Here is a 25,753-nt window from a genome sequence, read left to right on the forward strand (position 1 = left end):
GTAGAAAATAGTAAAAATAAAGAAAAACCCTTGAATGAGTAAGTGAATCCAAACGTGTGACTGGTACTGTATATATATACATTTTGGGGGGCCCTTCTGGGGGTGCAGGGTAGCCTAGCGGTTAAGAGGTTGCTGGTTTAAATCCCTGAGCCAACTAGGTGAAATATCTGCCGATGTGCCATCAAGCAAAGCACTTAACCCTAATTGGTCCCGTAAGTTACTCTGGATAAGAGTGTCTGTTAAAATACAAAATGTTTAAATATAAGTCAAATGCCTCAGATACTGTAACTGGTCACATTTAGTTTTAGTTTTAAAATGCACTAGGAAGAGAGTATTTTTTTTATTGCAAAGTCACTGTGTTTAATAGAGACAAATGTCCTGGTTTAAATTGAACTGTCTGTTTTAAAGGATCCAGACCTGACTCCTCTCCTCCCTCTCTTTGTCCACAGGATAGTGAACTATGAGATGGGTAAAGGAGCATCCAGGGCCCGCTCTCTCTGGAGGCTGGAGCCCCTCAGGATCGGGTGAGCTGATACACATGCAGCCACACACACGAACACCGATACCTAACCCAACCTCACGCTCTCTAGTTTCTCCATCTCCCTGCCAGATGCTCACTCACCTAAGACGCCAATATGCTTTCAGATACTTTTTCGGGTAGTGACACTTTTCACTATAACCCCATCAGGTACTATAACCACTATAACCCCATCAAGTACTATAACCACTATAACCCCATCAGGTACTATAACCACTATAACCCCATCAGGTACTATAACCACTATAACCCCATCAGGTACTATAACCACTATAACCCCATCAGGTACTATAACCACTATAACCCCATCAGGTACTATAACCACTATAACCCCATCAGGTACTATAACCACTATAACCCCATCAGGTACTATAACCACTATAACCCCATCAGGTACTATAACCACTACTATAACCCCATCAGGTACTATAACCACTATAACCCCATCAGGTACTATAACCCCACCAGGTTATAACCCCATCAGGTACTCTAACCCCATCAGGTACTATAACCACTATAACCCCATCAGGTACTATAACCAGGTACTATAACCTACTATAACCCCATCAGGTACTATAACCCCATCAGGTACTATAACCACTATAAACCCATCAGGTACTATAACTCCATCAGGTACTATAACCCCATCAGGTACTATAACCACTATAACCCCATCAGGTACTATAACCCCATCAGGTACTATAACCCCATCAGGTACTATAACCACTATAACCCCATCAGGTACTATAACCCCATCAGGTACTATAACCCCATCAGGTACTATAACCACTATAACCCCATCAGGTACAATAATCCCATCAGGAACTATAACCCCATCAGGTACTATAACCACTATAACCCATAAGGTATTTTAACCACTATAACCCCATCAGGTACTATAACCCCATCAGGTACAATAATCCCATCAGGTACTATAACCACTATAACCCATCATGTACTATAACCCCATCATGTACTATAACCCCATCAGGTACTATAACACCATCAGGTATTATAACTCCATCAGGTACTATAACCCCATCAGGTACTATAACCCCATCAGGTAATATAACCACTATAACCCCATCAGGAACTATAACCACTATAACCCAATCAGGTACTATAACCGCTATAACCCCATCAGGTACTATAACCACTATAACCCCATCAGGTACTATAACCACTATAACCCCATCAGGTACTATAACCCCATCAGGTACTATAACCACTATAACCCCATCAGGTACTATAACCACTATAACCCCATCAGGTACTCTAACCCCATCAGGTACTATAACCACTATAACCCTATCAGGTACTCTAACCCCATCAGGTACTATAACCACTATAACCCCATCAGGTACTATAACCACTTTCACCCCATCAGGTACTATAACCACTATAACCCCATCAGGTACTATAACCACTATAACCCCATTAGGTACTATAACCCCATCATGTACTATAACCACTATAACCCCATTAGGTACTATAACCCCATCAGGTAATATAACCACTATAACCCCATCAGGTACAATAACCCCATCAGGTAATATAACCACTATAACCCCATCAGGTACTATAACCACTATAACCCAATCAGGTACTATAACCCCATCAGGTACGATAACCACTATAACCCCAACAGGTACTATAACCCCATCAGGTACTATAACCCCATCAGGTAATATAACCACTATAACCCCATCAGGAACTATAACCACTATAACCCAATCAGGTACTATAACCACTATGACCCCATCAGGTACAATAACCCCATCAGGTATTATAACTCCATCAGGTACTATAACCCCATCAGGTACTATAACCACATCAGGTAATATAACCACTATAACCCCATCAGGAACTATAACCACTATAACCCAATCAGGTACTATAACCGCTATAACCCCATCAGGTACTATAACCACTATAACCCCATCAGGTACTATAACCACTTTCACCCCATCAGGTACTATAACCACTATAACCCCATTAGGTACTATAACCCCATCAGGTACTATAACCACTATAACCCCATTAGGTACTATAACCCCATCATGTACTATAACCACTATAACCCCATTAGGTACTATAACCCCATCAGGTAATATAACCACTATAACCCCATCAGGTACAATAACCCCATCAGGTAATATAACCACTATAACCCCATCAGGTACTATAACCACTATAACCCAATCAGGTACTATAACCCTTCAGGTACGATAACCACTATAACCCCATCAGGTAATATAACCACTATAATCCCATCAGGAACTATAACCACTATAACCCAATCAGGTACTATAACCACTATGACCCCATCAGGTACAATAACCCCATCAGGTATTATAACTCCATCAGGTACTATAACCCCATCAGGTAATATAACCACTATAACCCCATCAGGAACTATAACCACTATAACCCAATCAGGTACTATAACCGCTATAACCCCATCAGGTACTATAACCACTATAACCCCATCAGGTACTATAACCCCATCAGGTACTATAACCACTGTAACCCCATCAGGTACTATAACCGCTATAACCCCATCAGGTACTCTAACCCCATCAGGTACTATAACCACTATAACCCCATCAGGTACTATAACCACGATAACCCCATCAGGTTCTATAACCCCATCAGGTACTATAACCCCATCAGGTACTATAGCCACTATAACCCCATCAGATACTATAAATCCATCAGGTACTATAACCCCATCAGGTACTATAACCACTATAACCCCATCAGGTACTATAACCCCGTCAGGTAATATAACCCCATCAGGTACTATAATCCCATCAGGTATTATAACCCCATCAGGTACTATAACCACTATAACCCCATAAGGTACTATAACCACTATAACCCCATCAGGTACTATAACCCCATCAGGTACTATAACCCCATCAGGTACTATAACCCCATCAGGTACTATAACCACTATAACCCCATCAGGTACTATAACCACTATAACCCCATCAGGTACTATAACCACTATAACCCCATCAGGTACTATAACCCCATCAGGTACTATAACCCCATCAGGTACTATAACCCCATCAGGTACTATAACCACTATAACCCCATCAGGTACTATAACCACTATAAACCCATCAGGTACTATAAATCCATCAGGTACTATAACTCCATCAGGTACTATAACCACTATAACCCCATCAGGTACTATAAATCCATCAGGTACCTTAACTCCATCAGGTATTATAACCGCTATAACCCCATCAGGTTATAAATGGTCTCTGGAAGTTAATTTCACAGCCCACACACATCCTGGTCCCATCTACCATCAGCCTTCCACAGCCCACACACATCCTGGCCCCATCTACCATCAGCCTTCTTGTCTCTGGGCTTAGGTGACAGGTTCTCCAACAGCCATGCCAAACAGTCTGACTTTCCGTTTGTACTGAGATATTTTGAAACAATGGATGTGCTTCATTGTGAAAGGATGCTGAAATGCCCACAGGCAGCGGCTGTATATCTCTTTGTTGCAAAAGACAGCGTACATCAATGTCTCTAGATTGAAACAGACATTGCTATGTCAGACACATTTTAACGCCGTTGTTCCCCTATCTGCCATTGGAAAAGGGTTATAGGGACCGCTGTAGAATGTAGATTAACATCTGTTTGGGTTCATCCCCTCTTTGTGATTGGTCAGTTGGAGCGGTAGCCACATTCGCTATGGGCAGGCGTTCCGTCTGCGTCACCTGTCAACCGGTCACTACCTGGCGCTGACCGAAGAACATGGTCTGGTCTTACAGGAGAGAGAGAAGTCTGATATCAAGTCCACCTCTTTCTGCTTCAGGGCTACCAAGGTTTGTTCCCGACAAATACCAACATTATTAAGTATTTTAATCAGTCTTTGTCTTTCACTTTGTTTTACATTTACTCACAGAAAGGTGGATTGTGGGTAAAACTTGGGCTGTGACGATACCAGTATTGCAATAATTTTTTTCCATAGCAAAAAAAAAAAAAAACACGAAGCCTGCTGTATGTAAAATATGGTGTACTACAGCTTGGGAAAAAGCATAACTGTGACTCTGGATGACAACATAATGATGTTTGATTCCAACATTAGGGCTGTTAAATCCATCCCGGCCGTAGGTTAAAACCATGGTATTTTCTAGAGAAAAGACTGTACCGTGCCTGAAGAAGGTCAGAGCAGACACACCTATATTTTTTAAGAGCACGTCAGATTTATCCTATAACTTTTAAAAGGTCATCCTTGTACCCTATACACAACAATCAGTTGAAATGTCAGTGAACGGTCCAAGCCAAGTCACACAGTCCATTAACAACCCAACCAATCAACACAAACAAGGTGTATGGGGGAACCAATAGAATAGAATGCATTGTAATTATACGGCAGAACCTTCATTGCATTCTACAACCATAGTGCATGGACAGGAAGGACATGAAGAAGCAAACAGAAGGACACTGCGTGTCTGTCTGTCTGTCTGTCTGTCTGTCTGTCTGTCTGTCTGTCTGTCTGTCTGTCTGTCTGTCTGTCTGTCTGTCTGCTCCAGATTCAATGCTATTCTGCTCTATGTGTTAGTAATGATTGTGTCCACACGCACATGCACACACTATCTGTTTAATTCTCTTAGTTGGTTCCCCTTTCCTGTTTCAGCCAGCATCCATATCTCTCTGAATGGGTTCTGTGTGTGTGTGTGTGTCTGTGTGTGTGTGTGTCTGTCTCTGTGTGTGTGTCTCTGTCTCTCTGTCTCTCTCTCTCTGTCTCTCTCTGTGTGTCTGTCTGTGTGTGTGTGTGTGTGCGTGCCATTCGTGGTTCTGACCCTCAAAAATGCTGTTACTGTGTCCCTGTGGCGAGTAATGAATAGGCTCTCTAGCATACCTCTCTGATTAGTGTGTAATCTTCATTTGGTGTGTGTGTGTGTGCGTGTGTGTGTGTGTGTGTGTGTGTGCGTGCTCCCTCCCACAGGAAAAGATAGAGTCGGGTACAAAGAATCGAGACATAGAAGGTATGGGAGTCGCAGAGATCAAGTATGGGGACTCAGCCTGCTTCGTGATGCACGTGGCTACAGGTCTGTGGCTGTCCTATCAGGCGCCTGACGCTAAAGCCTCCCGCATAGGACCCCTGAAGAGAAGGGTGGGTTATTATACATGTTCACTGTACTGATGGTGTGGAAGAAGTGTGTAAAAGTCACAACATTGTTCTTTGAATAAATGTATTTTCCACGAATAATTGGAAGTGGCGATCAGCAGTTGAAACAATAACTAAGCGTTCTGTTTTGGTAAACAGCTGAGGGACGGGTCTGGAGAAATGTAACCACTCTCAAATTCATAGACAGAGCTATGGACGCAAGGACTGACCATGAATGATATAGTTTTAACCATGTTTTGAGGCTGCATAGTGTTTATTTAACATCGGAGTAAAATAAGCTTATATTTTAGGTTCTGATGAGGTACGCCATAAGCCCATGAGGTATTTATGGGTTATATTGTGGGTAAATGGGTACATTGATGCTTGAAGTTTAATCATACACTTGTTAACTTGAAAATGATATGTGATGTAGGTCTATGGCCAATGAAATCACTGCACTGTTTACTACTGTATGTATGCCTCTCTATGGAAGACCACTTTCTGCTGCTCACCCTGCATCAGCTCCAATGTAAATAACATGAGCAACTCTACTTCTGATAAGCTTCCCAGTAAAAGCCTTAAAAACAATCAAGCAACCCAGAAAAGTGCTAAAAATAGACCACATTAACATATGTAGCCTGAGAAACAAGGTCCATGAAGTCAATAACTTGCTTGTAACAGATGACATTCGTATTCTGACTGTCTCTGAAACTCACTTAGACAATACCTTTGATGATACAGTGGTAGCAATACATGGTAATAACATCTACTGAAAAGACAGAAATGCCAAAGGTGGAGGTGTTGCGGTCTATATTCAGAACCACATTCCTGTAAAGCTTAGAGATGATCTCATGTTAAATACTGTTGAAGTAATATGGCTACAGGTTCATCTGCCTCACCTAAAGCTCATTCTGGTGGGAAGCTGCTATAGACCACCAAGTGCTAACAGTCAGTATCTGGATAACATGTGCGAAATGCTTGATAATGTATGTGATATCAACAGAGAAGTATATTTTCTGTGTAATTTTCTGTGCTATCATCAAGCTGCCCGCCCAGGAAAAAAACTACCTCTTCTCTCTATCTCCCTTCCCACCAGCTCTTCTCTCTATCTCCCTTCCCACCACCCCTTCTCTCTATCTCCCTTCCCACCACCCCTTCTCTCTATCTCCCTTCCCACCACTTCCCCCTTCTCTCTATCTCCCTTCCCACCCCTTCTCTCTATCTCCCTTCCCACCAGCTCTTCTCTCTATCTCCCTTCAAACCAGCTCCCCCTATCTCCCTTCCCCAGCTCTTCTCTCTCCTTCCCCCAGCTCTTCTCTCTATCTCCTTCCCACCAGCTCTCCCCACCAGCTCTTCTCTCTCCCTTCCCACCAGCTCTTCTGTCTCCCTTCCCACCACCCCTTCTCTCTCTCTCCCTTCCCACCAGCTCAACTCTCTCCCTTCCCACCAGCTCTTCTCTCTCCCTTCCCACCAGCTCTTCTCTCTCCCTTCCCACCAGCTCTTCTGTCTCCCTTCCCACCACCCCTTCTCTCTATCTCCCTTCCCACCAGCTCAACTCTCTCCCTTCCCACCAGCTCTTCTCTCCCTTCCCACCAGCTCTTCTCTCTCCCTTCCCACATGCTCTTCTCTCTCCCTTCCCACCAGCTGTTCTCTCTCCCTTCCCACCAGCTCTTCTATCTCCCTTCCCACCAGCTCTTCTCTCTATCTCCCTTCCCACCAGCTCTTTCTCTCTATCTCTCTTCCCACCAGCTCTTCTCTCTATCTCCCTTCCCACCACCCCTTCTCTCTATCTCCCTTTCCACCACCCCTTCTCTCTATCTCCCTTCCTACCACCCCTTCTCTCTATCTCCCTTCCCACCAGCTCTTCTCTCTATCTCCCTTCCTACCACCCCTTCTCTCTATCTCCCTTCCCACCAGCTCTTCTCTCTATCTCCCTTCCCACCACCCCTTCTCTCTATCTCCCTTCCCACCACCCCTTCTCTCTATCTCCCTTCCCACCACCCCTTCTCTCTATCTCCCTTCCCACCAGCTCTTCTTTCTATCTCCCTTCCCACCACCCCTTCTCTCTATCTCCCTTCCCACCAGCTCTTCTCTCTATCTCCCTTCCCACCACCCCTTCTCTCTATCTCCCTTCCCACCACCCCTTCTCTCTATCTCCCTTCCCACCACCCCTTCTCTCTATCTCCCTTCCCACCAACTCTTCTCTCTATCTCCCTTCCCACCACCCCTTCTCTCTATCTCCCTTCCCACCAGCTCTTCTCTCTCCCTTCCCACCAGCTCTTCTATCTCCCTTCCCACCAGCTCTTCTCTCTATCTCCCTTCCCACCAGCCCTTCTCTCTATCTCCCTTCCCACCAGCTCTTCTCTCTATCTATCCCCCTTCCCACCAGCTCTTCTGTCTATCTCCCTTCCCACCAGCTCTTCTCTCTATCTCCCTTCCCACCACCTCTTTTGTCTAACTCCCTTCCCACCACCCCTTCTCTCTATCTCCCTTCCCACCAGCTCTTCTCTCTATCTCCCTTCCCACCACCTCTTCTCTCTATCTCCCTTCCCACCACCTCTTCTCTCTATCTCCCTTCCCACCACCTCTTCTCTCTATCTCCCTTCCCACCAGCTCTTCTCTCTCCCTTCCCACCACCTCTTCTCTCTCCCTTCCCACCAGCTCTTCTCTCTCCCTTCCCACCAGCTCTTCTCTCTATCTCCCTTCCCACCACCTCTTCTCTCTATCTCCCTTCCCACCACCTCTTCTCTCTATCTCCCTTCCCACCACCCCTTCTCTCTATCTCCCTTCCCACCACCTCTTCTCTCTATCTCCTTCCCACCAGCTCTTCTCTCTATCTCCTTCCACCACCCTCTTCTCTATCTCCCTTCCCACCAGCTCTTCTCTCTCCCTTCCCACCAGCTCTTCTCTCTCCCTTCCCACCAGCTCTTCTCTCTCCCTTCCCACCAGCTCTTCTCTCTCCCTTCCCACCAGCTCTTCTCTCTATCTCCCTTCCCACCAGCTCTCTCTCTCCCTTCCCACCAGCTCTTCTCTCTCCCTTCCCACCAGCTCTTCTCTCTCCCTTCCCAGCTCTTCTCTCTCCCTTCCCACCAGCTCTTCTCTCTATCTCCCTTCCCACCAGCTCTTCTCTCTCCCTTCCCACCAGCTCTTCTCTCTCCCTTCCCACTTCAGCTCCCTTTCTCTTCTCTCTCCCTTCCCCCACCTCTTCTCTTCTCTCTCCCTTCCCACCAGCTGTTCTCTCTCCCTTCTCTCCTTCCACCAGCTCTTCTCTCTCCCTTCCCACCAGCTCTTCTCTCTATCTCCTTCCCACCAGCTCTTCTCTTCTATCTCCCTTCCCACCAGCTCTTCTCTCTATCTCCTTCCCACCACCCCTTTCTCTCTATCTCCCTTTCCACCAGCTCTTCTCTCTCTCTCCTTCCCACCATCTCCTTCCACCACCCCTTCTCTCTATCTCCCTTCCCACCAGCTCTTCTCTCTATCTCCTTCCCACCAGCTCTTCTCTCTATCTCTCTTCCCTTCTCTACCCTTCAGCTCTTCTCTCTATCTTCCCACCTCCCTTCCCACCAGCTCTTCTATCCCCTTCTATCTCCCTTCTATCTCCCTTCCCACCAGCTCTTCTCTCTCTCCTTCCCACCAGCTCTTCTCTCTCTCCTTCCCACCAGCTCTTCTCTCTATCTCCTTCCCACCACTCCCTTCTCTCTATCTCCTTCCTTCCACCAGCTCTTCTCTCTATCTCCCTTCCCACCAGCTTCTCTCTATCTCCCTTCCCACCAGCTCTCTCTATCTCCTTCCCACCACCCCTTCTTTCTATCTCCCTTCCCACCAGCTCTTTCTCTCTCTCCTTCCCACCAGCTCTTCTCCCACCAGCTCTTCTCTCCCTTCCCACCAGCTCTTCTCTCTATCTCCTTCCCACCAGCTCTTCTCTCTTATCTCCTTCCCACCAGCTCTTCTCTCTATCTCCCTTCCCACCACCAGCTCTTCTGTCTCTCTCTCCTTCCTTCCCACCAGCTCTTCTCTCTATCTCTCCCTTCCCACCAGCTCTTCTCTCTCCCTTCCCACCAGCTCTTCTCTCTCTCCTTCCCACCAGCTCTTCTCTCTCCTTCCCACCAGCTCTTCTCTCTCCTTCCCACCAGCTCTCTCTCTCCTTCCCACCAGCTCTTCTCTCTCCCTTCCCACCAGCTCTTCTCTCTATCTCCTTCCCACCAGCTCTTCTCTCTATCTCTCCTTCCCACCAGCTCTTCTCTCTCCTTCACCACCCCTTCTCTTCTATCTCCCTTCCCACCAGCTCTTCTCTCTATCTCTCTTCCCACCACCTCTTCTCTCTATCTCCCTTCCCACCACCTCTTCTGTCTATCTCCCTTCCCACCACCTCTTCTGTCTATCTCCCTTCCCACCAGCTCTTCTCTCTCTCTTCCCACCAGCTCTTCTCTCTCCCTTCCCACCAGCTCTTCTCTCTATCTCCCTTACCACCAGCTCTTCTCTCTATCTCCCTTCCCACCAGCTATTCTCTCTATCTCCCTTCCCACCAGCTCTTCTCTCTCCCTTCCCACCAGCTCTTCTCTCTATCTCCCTTCCCACCAGCTCTTCTCTCTATCTCCCTTCCCACCAGCTCTTCTCTCTATCTCCCTTCCCACCAGCTCTTCTCTCTCCCTTCCCACCAGCTCTTCTCTCTATCTCCCTTCCCACCAGCTCTTCTCTCTCCCTTCCCACCAGCTCTTCTCTCTATCTCCCTTCCCACCAGCTCTTCTCTCTCCCTTCCCACCAGCTCTTCTCTCTCCCTTCCCACCAGGTCTTCTCTCTATCTCCCTTCCCACCAGCTCTTCTCTCTCCCTTCCCACCAGCTCTTCTCTCTCCCTTCCCACCAGCTCTTCTCTCTCCCTTCCCACCACCCTCTTCTCTCCCTTCCACCAGCTCTTCTCTCTCCCTTCCCACCAGCTCTTCTCTCTTCTTCCCACCCAGCTCTTCTCTCTCCTTCCCCCAGCTCTTCTCTCTCCTTCCCTATCTCCTTTTTCTTCTCTCTCCCTTCCCACCAGCTCTTCTCTCTTCCTTCCCACCACTCTTCTCTCTATCTCCTTCCCAGCTCTTCTCTCTATCTCCTTCCCACCTTCCCAGGAGCTCTTCTCTCTATCTCCTTCCCACCAGCTCTTCTCTCTCTCCTTCCCCTTCCCACCACTCCCTTCCCTCTCTTATCTCCCTTCCCACCAGCTCTTCTCTCTCTCCTCTCCCACCAGCTCTTCTCTCTCCCTTCCCACCAGCTCTTCTCTCTCTCCCTTCCCACCAGCTCTTTCTCTCTCCTTCCCACCAGCTCTTTTCTCTCCCTTCCCACCAGCTCTCTCTCTATCTCCCTTCCCACCAGCTCTTCTCTCTCCCTTCCCACCAGCTCTTCTCTCTCCCTTCCCACCAGCTCTTCTCTCTCCCTTCCCACCAGCTCTTCTCTCTATCTCCTTCCCACCAGCTCTTCTCTCTCCCTTCCCACCAGCTCTTCTCTCTCCCTTCCCACCAGCTCTTCTCTCTCCCTTCCCACCAGCTCTTCTCTCCCTTCCCACCAGCTCTTCTCTCTCCCTTCCCACCAGCTCTTCTCTCTCCCTTCCCACCAGCTCTTCTCTCTCCCTTCCCACCAGCTCTTCTCTCTATCTCCCTTCCCACCAGCTCTCTCTCTCTATCTCCCTTCCCACCAGCTCTTCTCTCCCTTCTCCACCAGCTCCTTCTCTTCTTCTCCTTCCCACCAGCTCTTCTCTCTCTCCTTCCCACCAGCTTCTTCTCTCTATCTCCTTCCCACCAGCTCTTCTCTCTCTCCTTCCCACCAGCTCTTCTCTCTCCTTCCTTCTCTTCTCTCTTATCTCCCTTCCCACCATCTCTCTCTCTCCTTCCCACCAGCTCTTCTCTCTATCTCCCTTCCCAGCTCTTCTCTCTCCTTCCCACCAGCTCTTCTCTCTCTCCCTTCCCACCAGCTCTTCTCTCTCCTTCTCCTTCCCACCAGCTCTTCTCTCTATCTCCTTCCCACCAGCTCTTCTCCCTTCCAGCTCTTCTCCTCTCCTTCCCACCAGCTCTTCTCTCTCCTTCCCACCAGCTCTTCTCTCTCTCCTTCCCACCAGCTCTTCTTCTCTCTCTTCTATCTCCCTTCCACCAGCTCTTTCTCTCCCACCATCCCTTCCCACCAGCTCTTCTGTCTATCTCCCTTCCCACCAGTTCTTCTCCCTTCACCAGCTCTTCTCTCCTTCCCACCAGCTCTTCTCTCTCTCCTTCCCACCAGCTCTTCTCTATCTCCCTTCCCACCAGCTCTCTCTCTCTTCTCTCTCCCTCTTCTCTCCCTTCCCACCAGCTCTTATCTCCCTTCTCTCTATCTCCTTCCCACCAGCTCTTCTCTCTATCTCCCTTCCCACCAGCTCTTCTCTCTCTCTCTCCCTTCCCACCAGCTCTTTCTCTATCCCTTCCCACCAGCTCTTCTCTCTCCTTCCCACCAGCTCTCTCTCTATCTCTCCTTCCCACCAGCTCTTCTCTCTCCCTTCCCACCAGCTCTCTCTCTCCCTTCCCACCAGCTTCTCTTCTCCTTCCCCCAGCTCTTCTTCCCCTTCCCACCAGCTTTTCTCTCTCTCCCTTCCCACCAGCTCTTCTCTCTCCCTTCCCACCAGCTCTTCTCTCTCCCTTCCCACCAGCTCTCTTCTCTCTCCTTCCCACCAGCTCTTCTCTCTTCTCCTTCTCTCCTTCCTTCTTCTCTTCCCACCAGCTCTCCTTCCTTCCCACCAGCTCTTCTCTCCTTCCACCAGCTCTTCTCTCTATCCCTTCCCTTCCCACCAGCTCTTCTTCTCTCTATCCCTTCCCTTCCCACCAGCTCTTCTCTCTCCTTCCCACCAGCTCTCCCTTCCCACCAGCTCTTCTCTCTTCCCACCATCTCCTTCCCACCAGCTCTTCTCTCCCTTCCCACCAGCTCTTCTCTCCCTTCCCACCAGCTCTTCTCTCTCCCTTCCCACCAGCTCTTCTCTCTCCCTTCCCACCAGCTTCTTCTCTTCTCCCTTCCCACCATCTCTCCTTCCCTTCCCACCAGCCCTTCTCTCTCATCTCTCTCTCCCTTCCCACCAGCTCTTCTCTCTCCTTCCCACCAGCTCTTCTCTCTATCTCCTTCCCACCAGCTCTTCTCTATCTCCCTTCCCACCAGCTCTTCTCTCTCCTTCTCCCTTCTCCTTCCCACCAGCTCTTCTCCTTCCCACCAGCTCTCTCCCTTCCCACCAGCTCTTCTCTCTCCCTTCCCACCAGCTCTTCTCTCTATCTCCCTTCCCACCAGCTCTTCTCTCTATCTCCCTTCCCACCAGCTCTTCTCTCTCCCTTCCCACCAGCTCTTCTCTCTATCTCCCTTCCCACCAGCTCTTCTCTCCCTCTCTCTCCCTTCCCACCAGCTCTTCTCTCTCCCTTCCCACCAGCTCTTCTCTCTCCTTCCCACCAGCTCTTCTCTCTATCTCCCTTCCCACCAGCTCTTCTCTCTCCCTTCCCACCAGCTCTTCTCTCTATCTCCCTTCCCACCATCTCTTCTCTCTCCCTTCCCACCAGCTCTTCTCTCTCCCTTCCCACCAGCTCTTCTCTCTATCTCCCTTCCCACCAGCTCTTCTCTCTCCCTTCCCACCACCTCTTCTCTCTATTGGCCGTGAGACACGCATTTGATCCTCTTCTCACATTCTCACGGCACACCTCTTATATCTCACTTACTGAAAACCGTTGCTTTTACGTTAACTTTTCAACTGTGCTCCAAATCGTTTTGAAATCGGAGCATCTGCGCCTTCAATTTAACCTCTGTCATTGTCGTGTTTTGCCACCTCATATTGTGACACATTGAAACATATGATTGGTCTAGTAAAGGATCAAGGGGATTGGATGCATATTTTTAAGAAACGCCCCTCTGGATTAGAGTGGCGCTGATTGGAGGGAACGTTCTCCGCTGAGTTTTTAAAACTGTAAACAGAGCAGCATGATAGCGCTGTGTTATGTAAATGTTAAATTACGTTGCTGTTACTCCCTGTCCCTATTGCAGAATGCAGTCTTTTGACAGCATGTACTAAAGTCAATTTAATCCACACTTACATTAGTACCCTCGTTTGGTGATTGGCATTTAGGTTGTGACAACCAAAAGGCCACAGACGGACCTACAAAATGTTTTCGGAGGTTAGTTTTGCAGGGTGACCTGATTTGTAACTATGATTAAATATTTTCTTTACATGTCGGAGCAGATTTATGTCATCTTGCCTTCGGGAGATTTTATTAGCTTTTTAATGTATTTAGTCGGATCAGCGGAACAATTCTCATTCTTGACAATGGGCTAAAATACAGTGTAATTAGTGTGATAGTCAGCAACAACACTACTGCTATTCCCCATACCTATTATATTATTCCACTTCTACTGCTATTCCCCATACCTATTATATTATTCCACTTCTACTGCTATTCCCCATACTTATTATATTATTCCACTTCTACTGCTATTCCCCATACCTATTATATTATTCCACTTCTACTGCTATTCCCCATACTTATTATATTATTCCACTTCTACTGCTATTCCCCATATCTATTTTATTATTCCACTTCTACTGCTATTCCCCATACTTATTCTATTATTCCACTTCTACTGCTATTCCCCATACTTGTTCAATTATTCCACTTCTACTGCTATTCCCCATACCTATTATATTATTCCACTTCTACTGCTATTCCCCATACTTATTATATTATTCCACTTCTACTGCTATTCCCCATACCTATTATATTATTCCACTTCTACCTATTCTATTATTCCACTTCCACTGCTATTCCCCATACCAGTTCTTATTATTTATTACCTACTTGTGTCTCTGAAAATTCATTATGTGAGTCTTTGTATTTTTGTAGCCATTCATGGAAAGTTTTTGAATAAGTCACACAAATCAGCAATGGATAATAAATGTTCCTGGAATTAAATATAATTGTTTACATTTTAGTATTGTGCACATGCTTGGTATAGATGATAGGTGGACTCACAACTCATAAAGGCATCATGTGTTGTCTATGTAGAGTACGATGACATCGAGAATCTTCAACTAGTAGACATAAACCACCTGAATATTGATCTTCAACTAGTAGTCATAAACCACCTGAATATTAATCTTCAACTAGTAGACATAAACCACCTGAATATTGATCTTCAACTAGTAGTCATAAACCACCTGAATATTAATCTTCAACTAGTAGTCATAAACCACCTGAATATTAATCTTCAACTAGTAGTCATAAACCACCTGAATATTAATCTTCAACTAGTAGTCATAAACCACCTGAATATTGATCTTCAACTAGTAGGCATAAACCACCTGAATATTGATCTTCAACTAGTAGTCATAAACCACCTGAATATTAATCTTCAACTAGTAGTCATAAACCACCTGAATATTAGTATCTTCATCTTCAACTAGTAGTCATAAACCACCTGAATATTAATCTTCAACTAGTAGTCATAAACCACCTGAATATTAATCTTCAACTAGTAGTCATAAACCACCTGAATATTAATCTTCAACTAGTAGACATAAACCACCTGAATATTGATCTTCAACTAGTAGTCATAAACCACCTGAATATTAATCTTCAACTAGTAGTCATAAACCACCTGAATATTAATCTTCAACTAGTAGTCATAAACCACCTGAATATTAATCTTCAACTAGTAGTCATAAACCACCTGAATATTAATCTTCAACTAGTAGGCATAAACCACCTGAATATTGATCTTCAACTAGTAGGCATAAACCACCTGAATATTGATCTTCAACTAGTAGGCATAAACCACCTGAATATTGATCTTCATCTAGTAGGCATAACCCACCTGAATATTGATCTTCAACTAGTAGGCATAAACCACCTGAATATTGATCTTCAACTAGTAGTCATAAACCACCTGAATATTAATCTTCAACTAGTAGTCATAAACCACCTGAATATTAATCTACAACTAGTAGGCATAAACCACCTGAATATTAATCTTCAACTAGTAGGCATAAACCACCTGAATATTAATCTTCAACTAGTAGTCATAAACCACCTGAATATTAATCTTCAACTAGTAGTCATAAACCACCTGAATATTAATCTTCAACTAGTAGTCATAAACCACCTGAATATTAATCTTCAACTAGTAGGCATAAACCACCTGAATATTAATCTTCAACTAGTAGGCATAAACCACCTGAATATTAATCTACAACTAGTAGGCATAAACTACCTGAATATTAATCTTCAACTAGTAGTCATAAACCACCTGAATATTAATCTTCAACTAGTAGGCATAAACCACCTGAATACTGATCTTCAACTAGTAGTCATAAACCACCTGAATATTGATCTTCAACTAGTAGGCATAAACCACCTGAATATTAATCTTCAACTAGTAGGCATAAACCACCTGAATATTAATCTTCAACTAGTAGGCATAAACCACCTGAATATTAATCTACAACTAGTAGGCATAAACCACCTGAATATTAATCTTCAACTAGTAGGCATAAACCACCTGAATATTAATCTACAACTAGTAGGCATAAACCACCTGAATATTAATCTTCAACTAGTAGGCATAAACCACCTGAATATTAATCTACAACTAGTAGGCATAAACCACCTGAATATTGATCTTCAACTAGTAGTCATAAACCACCTGAATATTGATCTTCAACTAGTAGTCATAAACCACCTGAATATTAATCTTCAACTAGTAGGCAGTAGGCATAAACATAAACCTGAATATTAATCTTCAACTAGTAGGCATAAACCACCTGAATATTAATCTTCAACTAGTAGGCATAAACCACCTGAATATTAATCTTCAACTAGTAGGCATAAACCACCTGAATATTAATCTTCAACTAGTAGGCATAAAACTGAATATTGATCTTCAACCTGAATATTAATCTTCAACTAGTAGGTCATAAACCACCTGAATATTAATCTTCAACTAGTAGGCATAAACCACCTGAATATTAATCTTCAACTAGTAGGCATAAACCACCTGAATATTGATCTTCAACTAGTAGTAGGCATAAACCACCTGAATATTAATCTTCAACTAGTAGGCATAAACCACCTGAATATTAATCTTCAACTAGTAGGCATAAACCACCTGAATATTAATCTTCAACTAGTAGGCATAAACCACCTGAATATTAATCTTCAACTAGTAGGCATAAACCACCTGAATATTAATCTTCAACTAGTAGGCATAAACCACCTGAATATTAATCTTCAACTAGTAGGCATAAACCACCTGAATATTAATCTTCAACTAGTAGTCATAAACCACCTGAATATTAATCTTCAACTAGTAGGCATAAACCACCTGAATATTAATCTTCAACTAGTAGTCATAAACCACCTGAATATTAATCTTCAACTAGTAGGCATAAACCACCTGAATATTAATCTTCAACTAGTAGGCATAAACCACCTGAATATTAATCTTCAACTAGTAGGCATAAACCACCTGAATATTAATCTACAACTAGTAGGCATAAACCACCTGAATATTAATCTTCAACTAGTAGGCATAAACCACCTGAATATTAATCTTCAACTAGTAGGCATAAACCACCTGAATATTAATCTTCAACTAGTAGGCATAAACCACCTGAATATTGATCTTCAACTAGTAGTCATAAACCACCTGAATATTAATCTTCAACTAGTAGGCATAAACTACCTGAATATTCATCTTCAACTAGTAGGCATAAACCACCTGAATATTAATCTTCAACTAGTAGGCATAAACCACCTGAATATTAATATTCCACTAGTAGGCATAAACCACCTGAATATTAATCTTCAACTAGTAGGCATAAACTACCTGAATATTAATCTTCAACTAGTAGGCATAAACCACCTGAATATTGATCTTCAACTAGTAGTCATAAACTACCTGAATATTCATCTTCAACTAGTAGGCATAAACCACCTGAATATTAATCTTCAACTAGTAGGCATAAACCACCTGAATATTAATCTTCAACTAGTAGGCATAAACCACCTGAATATTAATCTTCAACTAGTAGGCATAAACCACCTGAATATTAATCTTCAACTAGTAGGCATAAACCACCTGAATATTAATCTTCAACTAGTAGTCATAAACCACCTGAATATTAATCTTCAACTAGTAGTCATAAACCACCTGAATATTAATCTTCAACTAGTAGTCATAAACCACCTGAATATTAATCTTCAACTAGTAGGCATAAACCACCTGAATATTAATCTTCAACTAGTAGGCATAAACCACCTGAATATTAATCTTAAACCACCTGAATATTAATCTTCAACTAGTAGGCATAAAACCACCTGAATATTAATCTTCAACTAGTAGGCATAAACCACCTGAATATTAATCTTCAACTAGTAGGCATAAACCACCTGAATATTAATCTTCAACTAGTAGGCATAAACCACCTGAATATTAATCTTCAACTAGTAGGCATAAACCACCTGAATATTAATCTTCAGTACTAGTAGGTCATAAACCACCTGAATATTAATCTTCAACTAGTAGGCATAAACCACCTGAATATTAATCTTCAACTAGTAGGCATAAACCACCTGAATATTGATCTTCAACTAGTAGTCATAAACTACCTGAATATTCATCTTCAACTAGTAGGCATAAACCACCTGAATATTAATCTTCAACTAGTAGGCATAAACCACCTGAATATTGATCTTCAACTAGTAGGCATAAACCACCTGAATATTAATCTTCAACTAGTAGGCATAAACCACCTGAATATTAATCTTCAACTAGTAGGCATAAACCACCTGAATATTAATCTTCAACTAGTAGTCATAAACCACCTGAATATTAATCTTCAACTAGTAGGCATAAACCACCTGAATATTAATCTTCAACTAGTAGGCATAAACCACCTGAATATTAATCTTCAACTAGTAGGCATAAACCACCTGAATATTAATCTTCAACTAGTAGGCATAAACCACCTGAATATTAATCTTCAACTAGTAGGCATAAACCACCTGAATATTAATCTTCAACTAGTAGGCATAAACCACCTGAATATTAATCTTCAACTAGTAGGCATAAACTACCTGAATATTAATCTTCAACTAGTAGTCATAAACCACCTGAATATTAATCTTCAACTAGTAGCATCTGAATATTAATCTTCAAAAGGCATAAACCACCTGAATATTAATATTCAACTAGTAGGCATAAACCACCTGAATATTAATCTTCAACTAGTAGGCATAAACCACCTGAATATTGATCTTCAACTAGTAGTCATAAACCACCTGAATATTAACCTTCAACTAGTAGTCATAAACCACCTGAATATTAATCTTCAACTAGTAGGCATAAACCACCTGAATATTAATCTTCAACTAGTAGGCATAAACCACCTGAATATTAATCTTCAACTAGTAGGCATAAACCACCTGAATATTAATCTTCAACTAGTAGGCATAAACCACCTGAATATTAATCTTCAACTAGTAGGCATAAACCACCTGAATATTAATCTACAACTAGTAGTCATAAACCACCTGAATATTAATCTACAACTAGTAGTCATAAACCACCTGAATATTGATCTTCAACTAGTAGTCATAAACCACCTGAATATTAATCTTCAACTAGTAGTCATAAACCACCTGAATATTAATCTTCAACTAGTAGTCATAAACCACCTGAATATTAATCTACAACTAGTAGGCATAAACCACCTGAATATTAATCTTCAACTAGTAGGCATAAACCACCTGAATATTGATCTTCAACTAGTAGTCATAAACCACCTGAATATTAATCTTCAACTAGTAGGCATAAACTACCTGAATATTAATCTTCAACTTGTAGTCATAAACCACCTGAATATTAATCTTCAACTAGTAGGCATAAACCACCTGAATATTAATCTTCAACTAGTTAATCATAAACCACCTGAATATTGATCTTCAACTAGTAGGCATAAACCACCTGAATATTAATCTTCAACTAGTAGGCATAAACCACCTGAATATTGATCTTCAACTAGTAGGCATAAACCACCTGAATATTGATCTTCAACTAGTAGGCATAAACCACCTGAATATTAATCTTCAACTAGTAGGCATAAACCACCTGAATATTAATCTTCAACTAGTAGGCATAAACCACCTGAATATTGATCTTCAACTAGTAGGCATAAACCACCTGAATATTAATCTTCAACTAGTAGGCATAAACCACCTGAATATTAATCTTCAACTAGTAGGCATAAACCACCTGAATATTAATCTTCAACTAGTAGGCATAAACCACCTGAATATTAATCTCAACTAGTAGTCATAAACCACCTGAATATTAATCTTCAACTAGTAGTCATAAACCACCTGAATATTAATCTTCAACTAGTAGGCATAAACCACCTGAATATTAATCTTCAACTAGTAGGCATAAACCACCTGAATATTAATCTTCAACTAGTAGGCATAAACCACCTGAATATTAATAGTTAAACCACCAACTTAGTAGGCATAAACCACCTGAATATTAATCTTCAACTAGTAGGCATAAACCACCTGAATATTGATATTCAACTAGTAGGCATAAACCACCTGAATATTAATCTTCAACTAGTAGGCATAAACCACCTGAATATTAATCTTCAACTAGTAGGCATAAACCACCTGAATATTGATATTCAACTAGTAGTCATAAACCACCTGAATATTAATCTTCAACTAGTAGTCATAAACCACCTGAATATTAATCTTCAACTAGTAGTCATAAACCACCTGAATATTAATCTTCAACTAGTAGGCATAAACCACCTGAATATTAATCTACAACTAGTAGTCATAAACCACCTGAATATTAATCTTCAACTAGTAGTCATAAACCACCTGAATATTGATCTTCAACTAGTAGTCATAAACCACCTGAATATTAATCTTCAACTAGTAGTCATAAACCACCTGAATATTAATCTTCAACTAGTAGTCATAAACCACCTGAATATTAATCTTCAACTAGTAGGCATAAACCACCTGAATATTAATCTTCAACTAGTAGTCATAAACCACCTGAATATTGATCTTCAACTAGTAGTCATAAACCACCTGAATATTAATCTTCAACTAGTAGGCATAAACTACCTGAATATTAATCTTCAACTTGTAGTCATAAACCACCTGAATATTAATCTTCAACTAGTAGTCATAAACCACCTGAATATTGATCTTCAACTAGTAGTCATAAACCACCTGAATATTAATCTTCAACTAGTAGTCATAAACCACCTGAATATTAATCTTCAACTAGTAGGCATAAACCACCTGAATATTAATCTTCAACTAGTAGGCATAAACCACCTGAATATTAATCTTCAACTAGTAGGCATAAACCACCTGAATATTAATCTTCAACTAGTAGGCATAAACCACCTGAATATTAATCTTCAACTAGTAGTCATAAACCACCTGAATACTGATCTTCAACTAGTAGGCATAAACCACCTGAATATTAATCTACAACTAGTAGGCATAAACCACCTGAATATTAATCTACAACTAGTAGTCATAAACCACCTGAATACTGATCTTCAACTAGTAGGCATAAACCACCTGAATATTAATCTTCAACTAGTAGGCATAAACCACCTGAATATTGATCTTCAACTAGTAGGCATAAACCACCTGAATATTGATCCTCAACTAGTAGGCATAAACCACCTGAATATTAATCTTCAACTAGTAGTCATAAACCACCTGAATATTAATCTTCAACTAGTAGGCATAAACCACCTGAATATTAATCTTCAACTAGTAGGCATAAACTACCTGAATATTAATCTTCAACTAGTAGGCATAAACTACCTGAATATTAATCTTCAACTAGTAGGCATAAACCACCTGAATATTAATCTACAACTAGTAGTCATAAACCACCTGAATATTAATCTACAACTAGTAGTCATAAACCACCTGAATATTGATCTTCAACTAGTAGTCATAAACCACCTGAATATTAATCTTCAACTAGTAGGCATAAACCACCTGAATATTGATCTTCAACTAGTAGGCATAAACCACCTGAATATTAATCTTCAACTAGTAGGCATAAACCACCTGAATATTAATCTACAACTAGTAGGCATAAACTACCTGAATACTAATCTTCAACTAGTAGGCATAAACCACCTGAATATTGATCTTCAACTAGTAGTCATAAACCACCTGAATATTAACCTTCAACTAGTAGTCATAAACCACCTGAATATTAATCTTCAATTGTAGGCATAAACCACCTGAATATTGATCTTCAACTAGTAGTCATAAACCACCTGAATATTAATCTTCAACTAGTAGTCATAAACCACCTGAATATTAATCTTCAACTAGTAGTCATAAACCACCTGAATATTAATCTTGAACTAGTAGGCATAAACCACCTGAATATTAATCTACAACTAGTAGTCATAAACCACCTGAATATTAATCTACAGCTAGTAGTCATAAACCACCTGAATATTGATCTTCAACTAGTAGTCATAAACCACCTGAATATTAATCTTCAACTAGTAGTCATAAACCACCTGAATATTAATCTTCAACTAGTAGTCATAAACTACCTGAATATTCATCTTCAACTAGTAGGCATAAACCACCTGAATATTAATCTTCAACTAGTAGGCATAAACCACCTGAATATTAATCTTCAACTAGTAGGCATAAACCACCTGAATATTAATCTTCAACTAGTAGGCATAAACCACCTGAATATTGATCTTCAACTAGTAGGCATAAACCACCTGAATATTAATCTTCAACTAGTAGGCATAAACCACCTGAATATTAATCTTCAACTAGTAGGCATAAACCACCTGAATACTGATCTTCAACTAGTAGGCATAAACCACCTGAATATTAATCTTCAACTAGTAGGCATAAACCACCTGAATATTGATCTTCAACTAGTAGGCATAAACCACCTGAATATTGATCCTCAACTAGTAGGCATAAACCACCTGAATATTAATCTTCAACTAGTAGGCATAAACCACCTGAATATTAATCTTCAACTAGTAGGCATAAACCACCTGAATATTAATCTTCAACTAGTAGGCATAAACCACCTGAATATTGATCTTCAACTAGTAGGCATAAACCACCTGAATATTAATCTTCAACTAGTAGGCATAAACCACCTGAATATTAATCTTCAACTAGTAGTCATAAACTACCTGAATATTAATCTTCAACTAGTAGGCATAAACTACCTGAATATTAATCTTCAACTAGTAGGCATAAACCACCTGAATATTAATCTACAACTAGTAGGCATAAACCACCTGAATATTAATCTTCAACTAGTAGGCATAAACCCCCTGAATATTAATCTTCAACTAGTAGACATAAACCACCTGAATATTAATCTACAACTAGTAGTCATAAACCACCTGAATATTAATCTTCAACTAGTAGGCATAAACCACCTGAATATTAATCTTCAACTAGTAGGCATAAACTACCTGAATATTAATCTTCAACTAGTAGGCATAAACTACCTGAATATTAATCTTCAACTAGTAGGCATAAACCACCTGAATATTAATCTTCAACTAGTAGGCATAAACCACCTGAATATTGATCTTCAACTAGTAGGCATAAACCACCTGAATATTAATCTTCAACTAGTAGGCATAAACCACCTGAATATTAATCTACAACTAGTAGGCATAAACTACCTGAATACTAATCTTCAACTAGTAGGCATAAACCACCTGAATATTGATCTTCAACTAGTAGGCATAAACCACCTGAATATTGATCTTCAACTAGTAGGCATAAACCACCTGAATATTAATCTTCAACTAGTAGGCATAAACCACCTGAATATTAATCTTCAACTAGTAGGCATAAACTACCTGAATATTAATCTTCAACTAGTAGTCATAAACCACCTGAATATTGATATTCATTTGATTTTTCCCCCTGAAGTTCTGGTGATTGAGAAACAAATTGTTACAACAAGAACATGTTGAAACACCCATCACTTGGGAAACATAGATCAGGGATGTCCAACCCTCCTGGAGAGCAAGCAGAATTTTCTTCCAGACCTATTTAAAAGAGACAGTTCACCCACATAAAAACAATACAGAATGTTTGTGTCCTCACCTTGAACGCTGTCTATGAACAAGGAGACTTCAAACTATGATTTGGTTACCCACTGCCATCACCCATTAATAAACACATTCCTGGTTACCCACTGCCATCACCCATTAATAAACACATTCCTGGTTACCCACTGCCATCACCCATTAATAAACACATTCCTGGTTACCCACTGCCATCACCCATTAATAAACACATTCCTGGTTACCCACTGCCATCACCCATTAATAAACACATTCCTGGTTACCCACTGCCATCACCCATTAATAAACACATTCCTGGTTACCCACTGCCATCACCCATTAATAAACACATTCCTGGTTACCCACTGCCATCACCCATTAATAAACACATTCCTGGTTACCCACTGCCATCACCCATTAATAAACACATTCCTGGTTACCCACTGCCATCACCCATTAATAAACACATTCCTGGTTACCCACTGCCATCACCCATTAATAAACATATTCCTGGTTACCCACTGCCATCACCCATTAATAAACATATACCTTGTTACCCACTGCCATCACCCATTAATAAACACATTCCTGGTTACCCACTGCCATCACCCATTAATAAACACATTCCTGGTTACCCACTGCCATCACCCATTAATAAACACATTCCTGGTTACCCACTGCCATCACCCATTAATAAACACATTCCTGGTTACCCACTGCCATCACCCATTAATAAACACATTCCTGGTTACCCACTGCCATCACCCATTAATAAACACATTCCTGGTTACCCACTGCCATCACCCATTAATAAACACATTCCTGGTTACCCACTGCCATCACCCATTAATAAACACATTCCTGGTTACCCACTGCCATCACCCATTAATAAACACATTCCTGGTTACCCACTGCCATCACCCATTAATAAACACATTCCTGGTTACCCACTGCCATCACCCATTAATAAACACATTCCTGGTTACCCACTGCCATCACCTGACATCACCCATTAATAAACACATTCCTGGTTACCCACTGACATCACCCATTAATAAACACATTCCTGGTTACCCACTGCCATCACCCATTAATAAACACATTCCTGGTTACCCACTGCCATCACCCATTAATAAACACATTCCTGGTTACCCACTGCCATCACCCATTAATAAACACATTCCTGGTTACCCACTGCCATCACCCATTAATAAACACATTCCTGGTTACCCACTGCCATCACCCATTAATAAACACATTCCTGGTTACCCACTGCCATCACCCATTAATAAACACATTCCTGGTTACATTAATAAACCACTGCCATCACCCATTAATAAACACATTCCTGGTTACCCATTGCCATCACCCATTAATAAACACATTCCTGGTTACCCACTGCCATCACCCATTAATAAACACATTCCTGGTTACCCACTGCCATCACCCATTAATAAACACATTCCTGGTTACCCACTGCCATCACCCATTAATAAACACATTCCTGGTTACCCACTGCCATCACCCATTAATAAACACATTCCTGTGCAGAGTCTTGGTGTGGTGGTAAAACTCCTGGCATGTGTCACATGTAACTCTGAGAACAGAGATCAATCCCTGCTTCCAACCTTCCCACTGTTTCTAGCATTTCCCTGTCTCCCTATCTCATTTAATTATTGAATAAAGTGTCAAACCACCTAAAACATATGTCCCCTTAAAAATATTAGCATAATTAACATTTCATCCCCCCAAAATCTCAAAGTAACAAAGTTGTTGAAGTTTGAATGTACATTTAATGTTCAAAGCATCCTAAGTACACCTAATTTTCCACCCTGGCCATAGCCCTAAGCCAATTACAAAAAAATATTGCAGGAAAATCTTCCTGAGGGAGGACCCCTTGTCCCCCATCTAGGGACTGTGCCAGGGGACAATGAAATTCACATA

At 41.9% G+C, this 25,753-nt stretch overlaps 1 protein-coding gene across 1 annotated transcript in view; it reads left to right on the forward strand.

The window, feature by feature from the left end:
• Positions 1-25,753, forward strand: part of LOC118387158 (ryanodine receptor 3-like) — a 308,396-nt gene that overhangs the window by 74,871 nt on the left and 207,772 nt on the right. Inside the window, exons 9-11 of the mRNA XM_052523336.1 lie at positions 450-524; positions 4,227-4,383; positions 5,511-5,678. Coding sequence (XP_052379296.1) covers positions 450-524; positions 4,227-4,383; positions 5,511-5,678 — 400 coding nt within the window. The remainder of the gene's footprint in view (positions 1-449; positions 525-4,226; positions 4,384-5,510; positions 5,679-25,753) is intronic.

This window comes from Oncorhynchus keta, chromosome 8, assembly GCF_023373465.1.
Source record: "Oncorhynchus keta strain PuntledgeMale-10-30-2019 chromosome 8, Oket_V2, whole genome shotgun sequence".
Classification (NCBI taxonomy): Eukaryota; Metazoa; Chordata; class Actinopteri; order Salmoniformes; family Salmonidae; genus Oncorhynchus; species Oncorhynchus keta.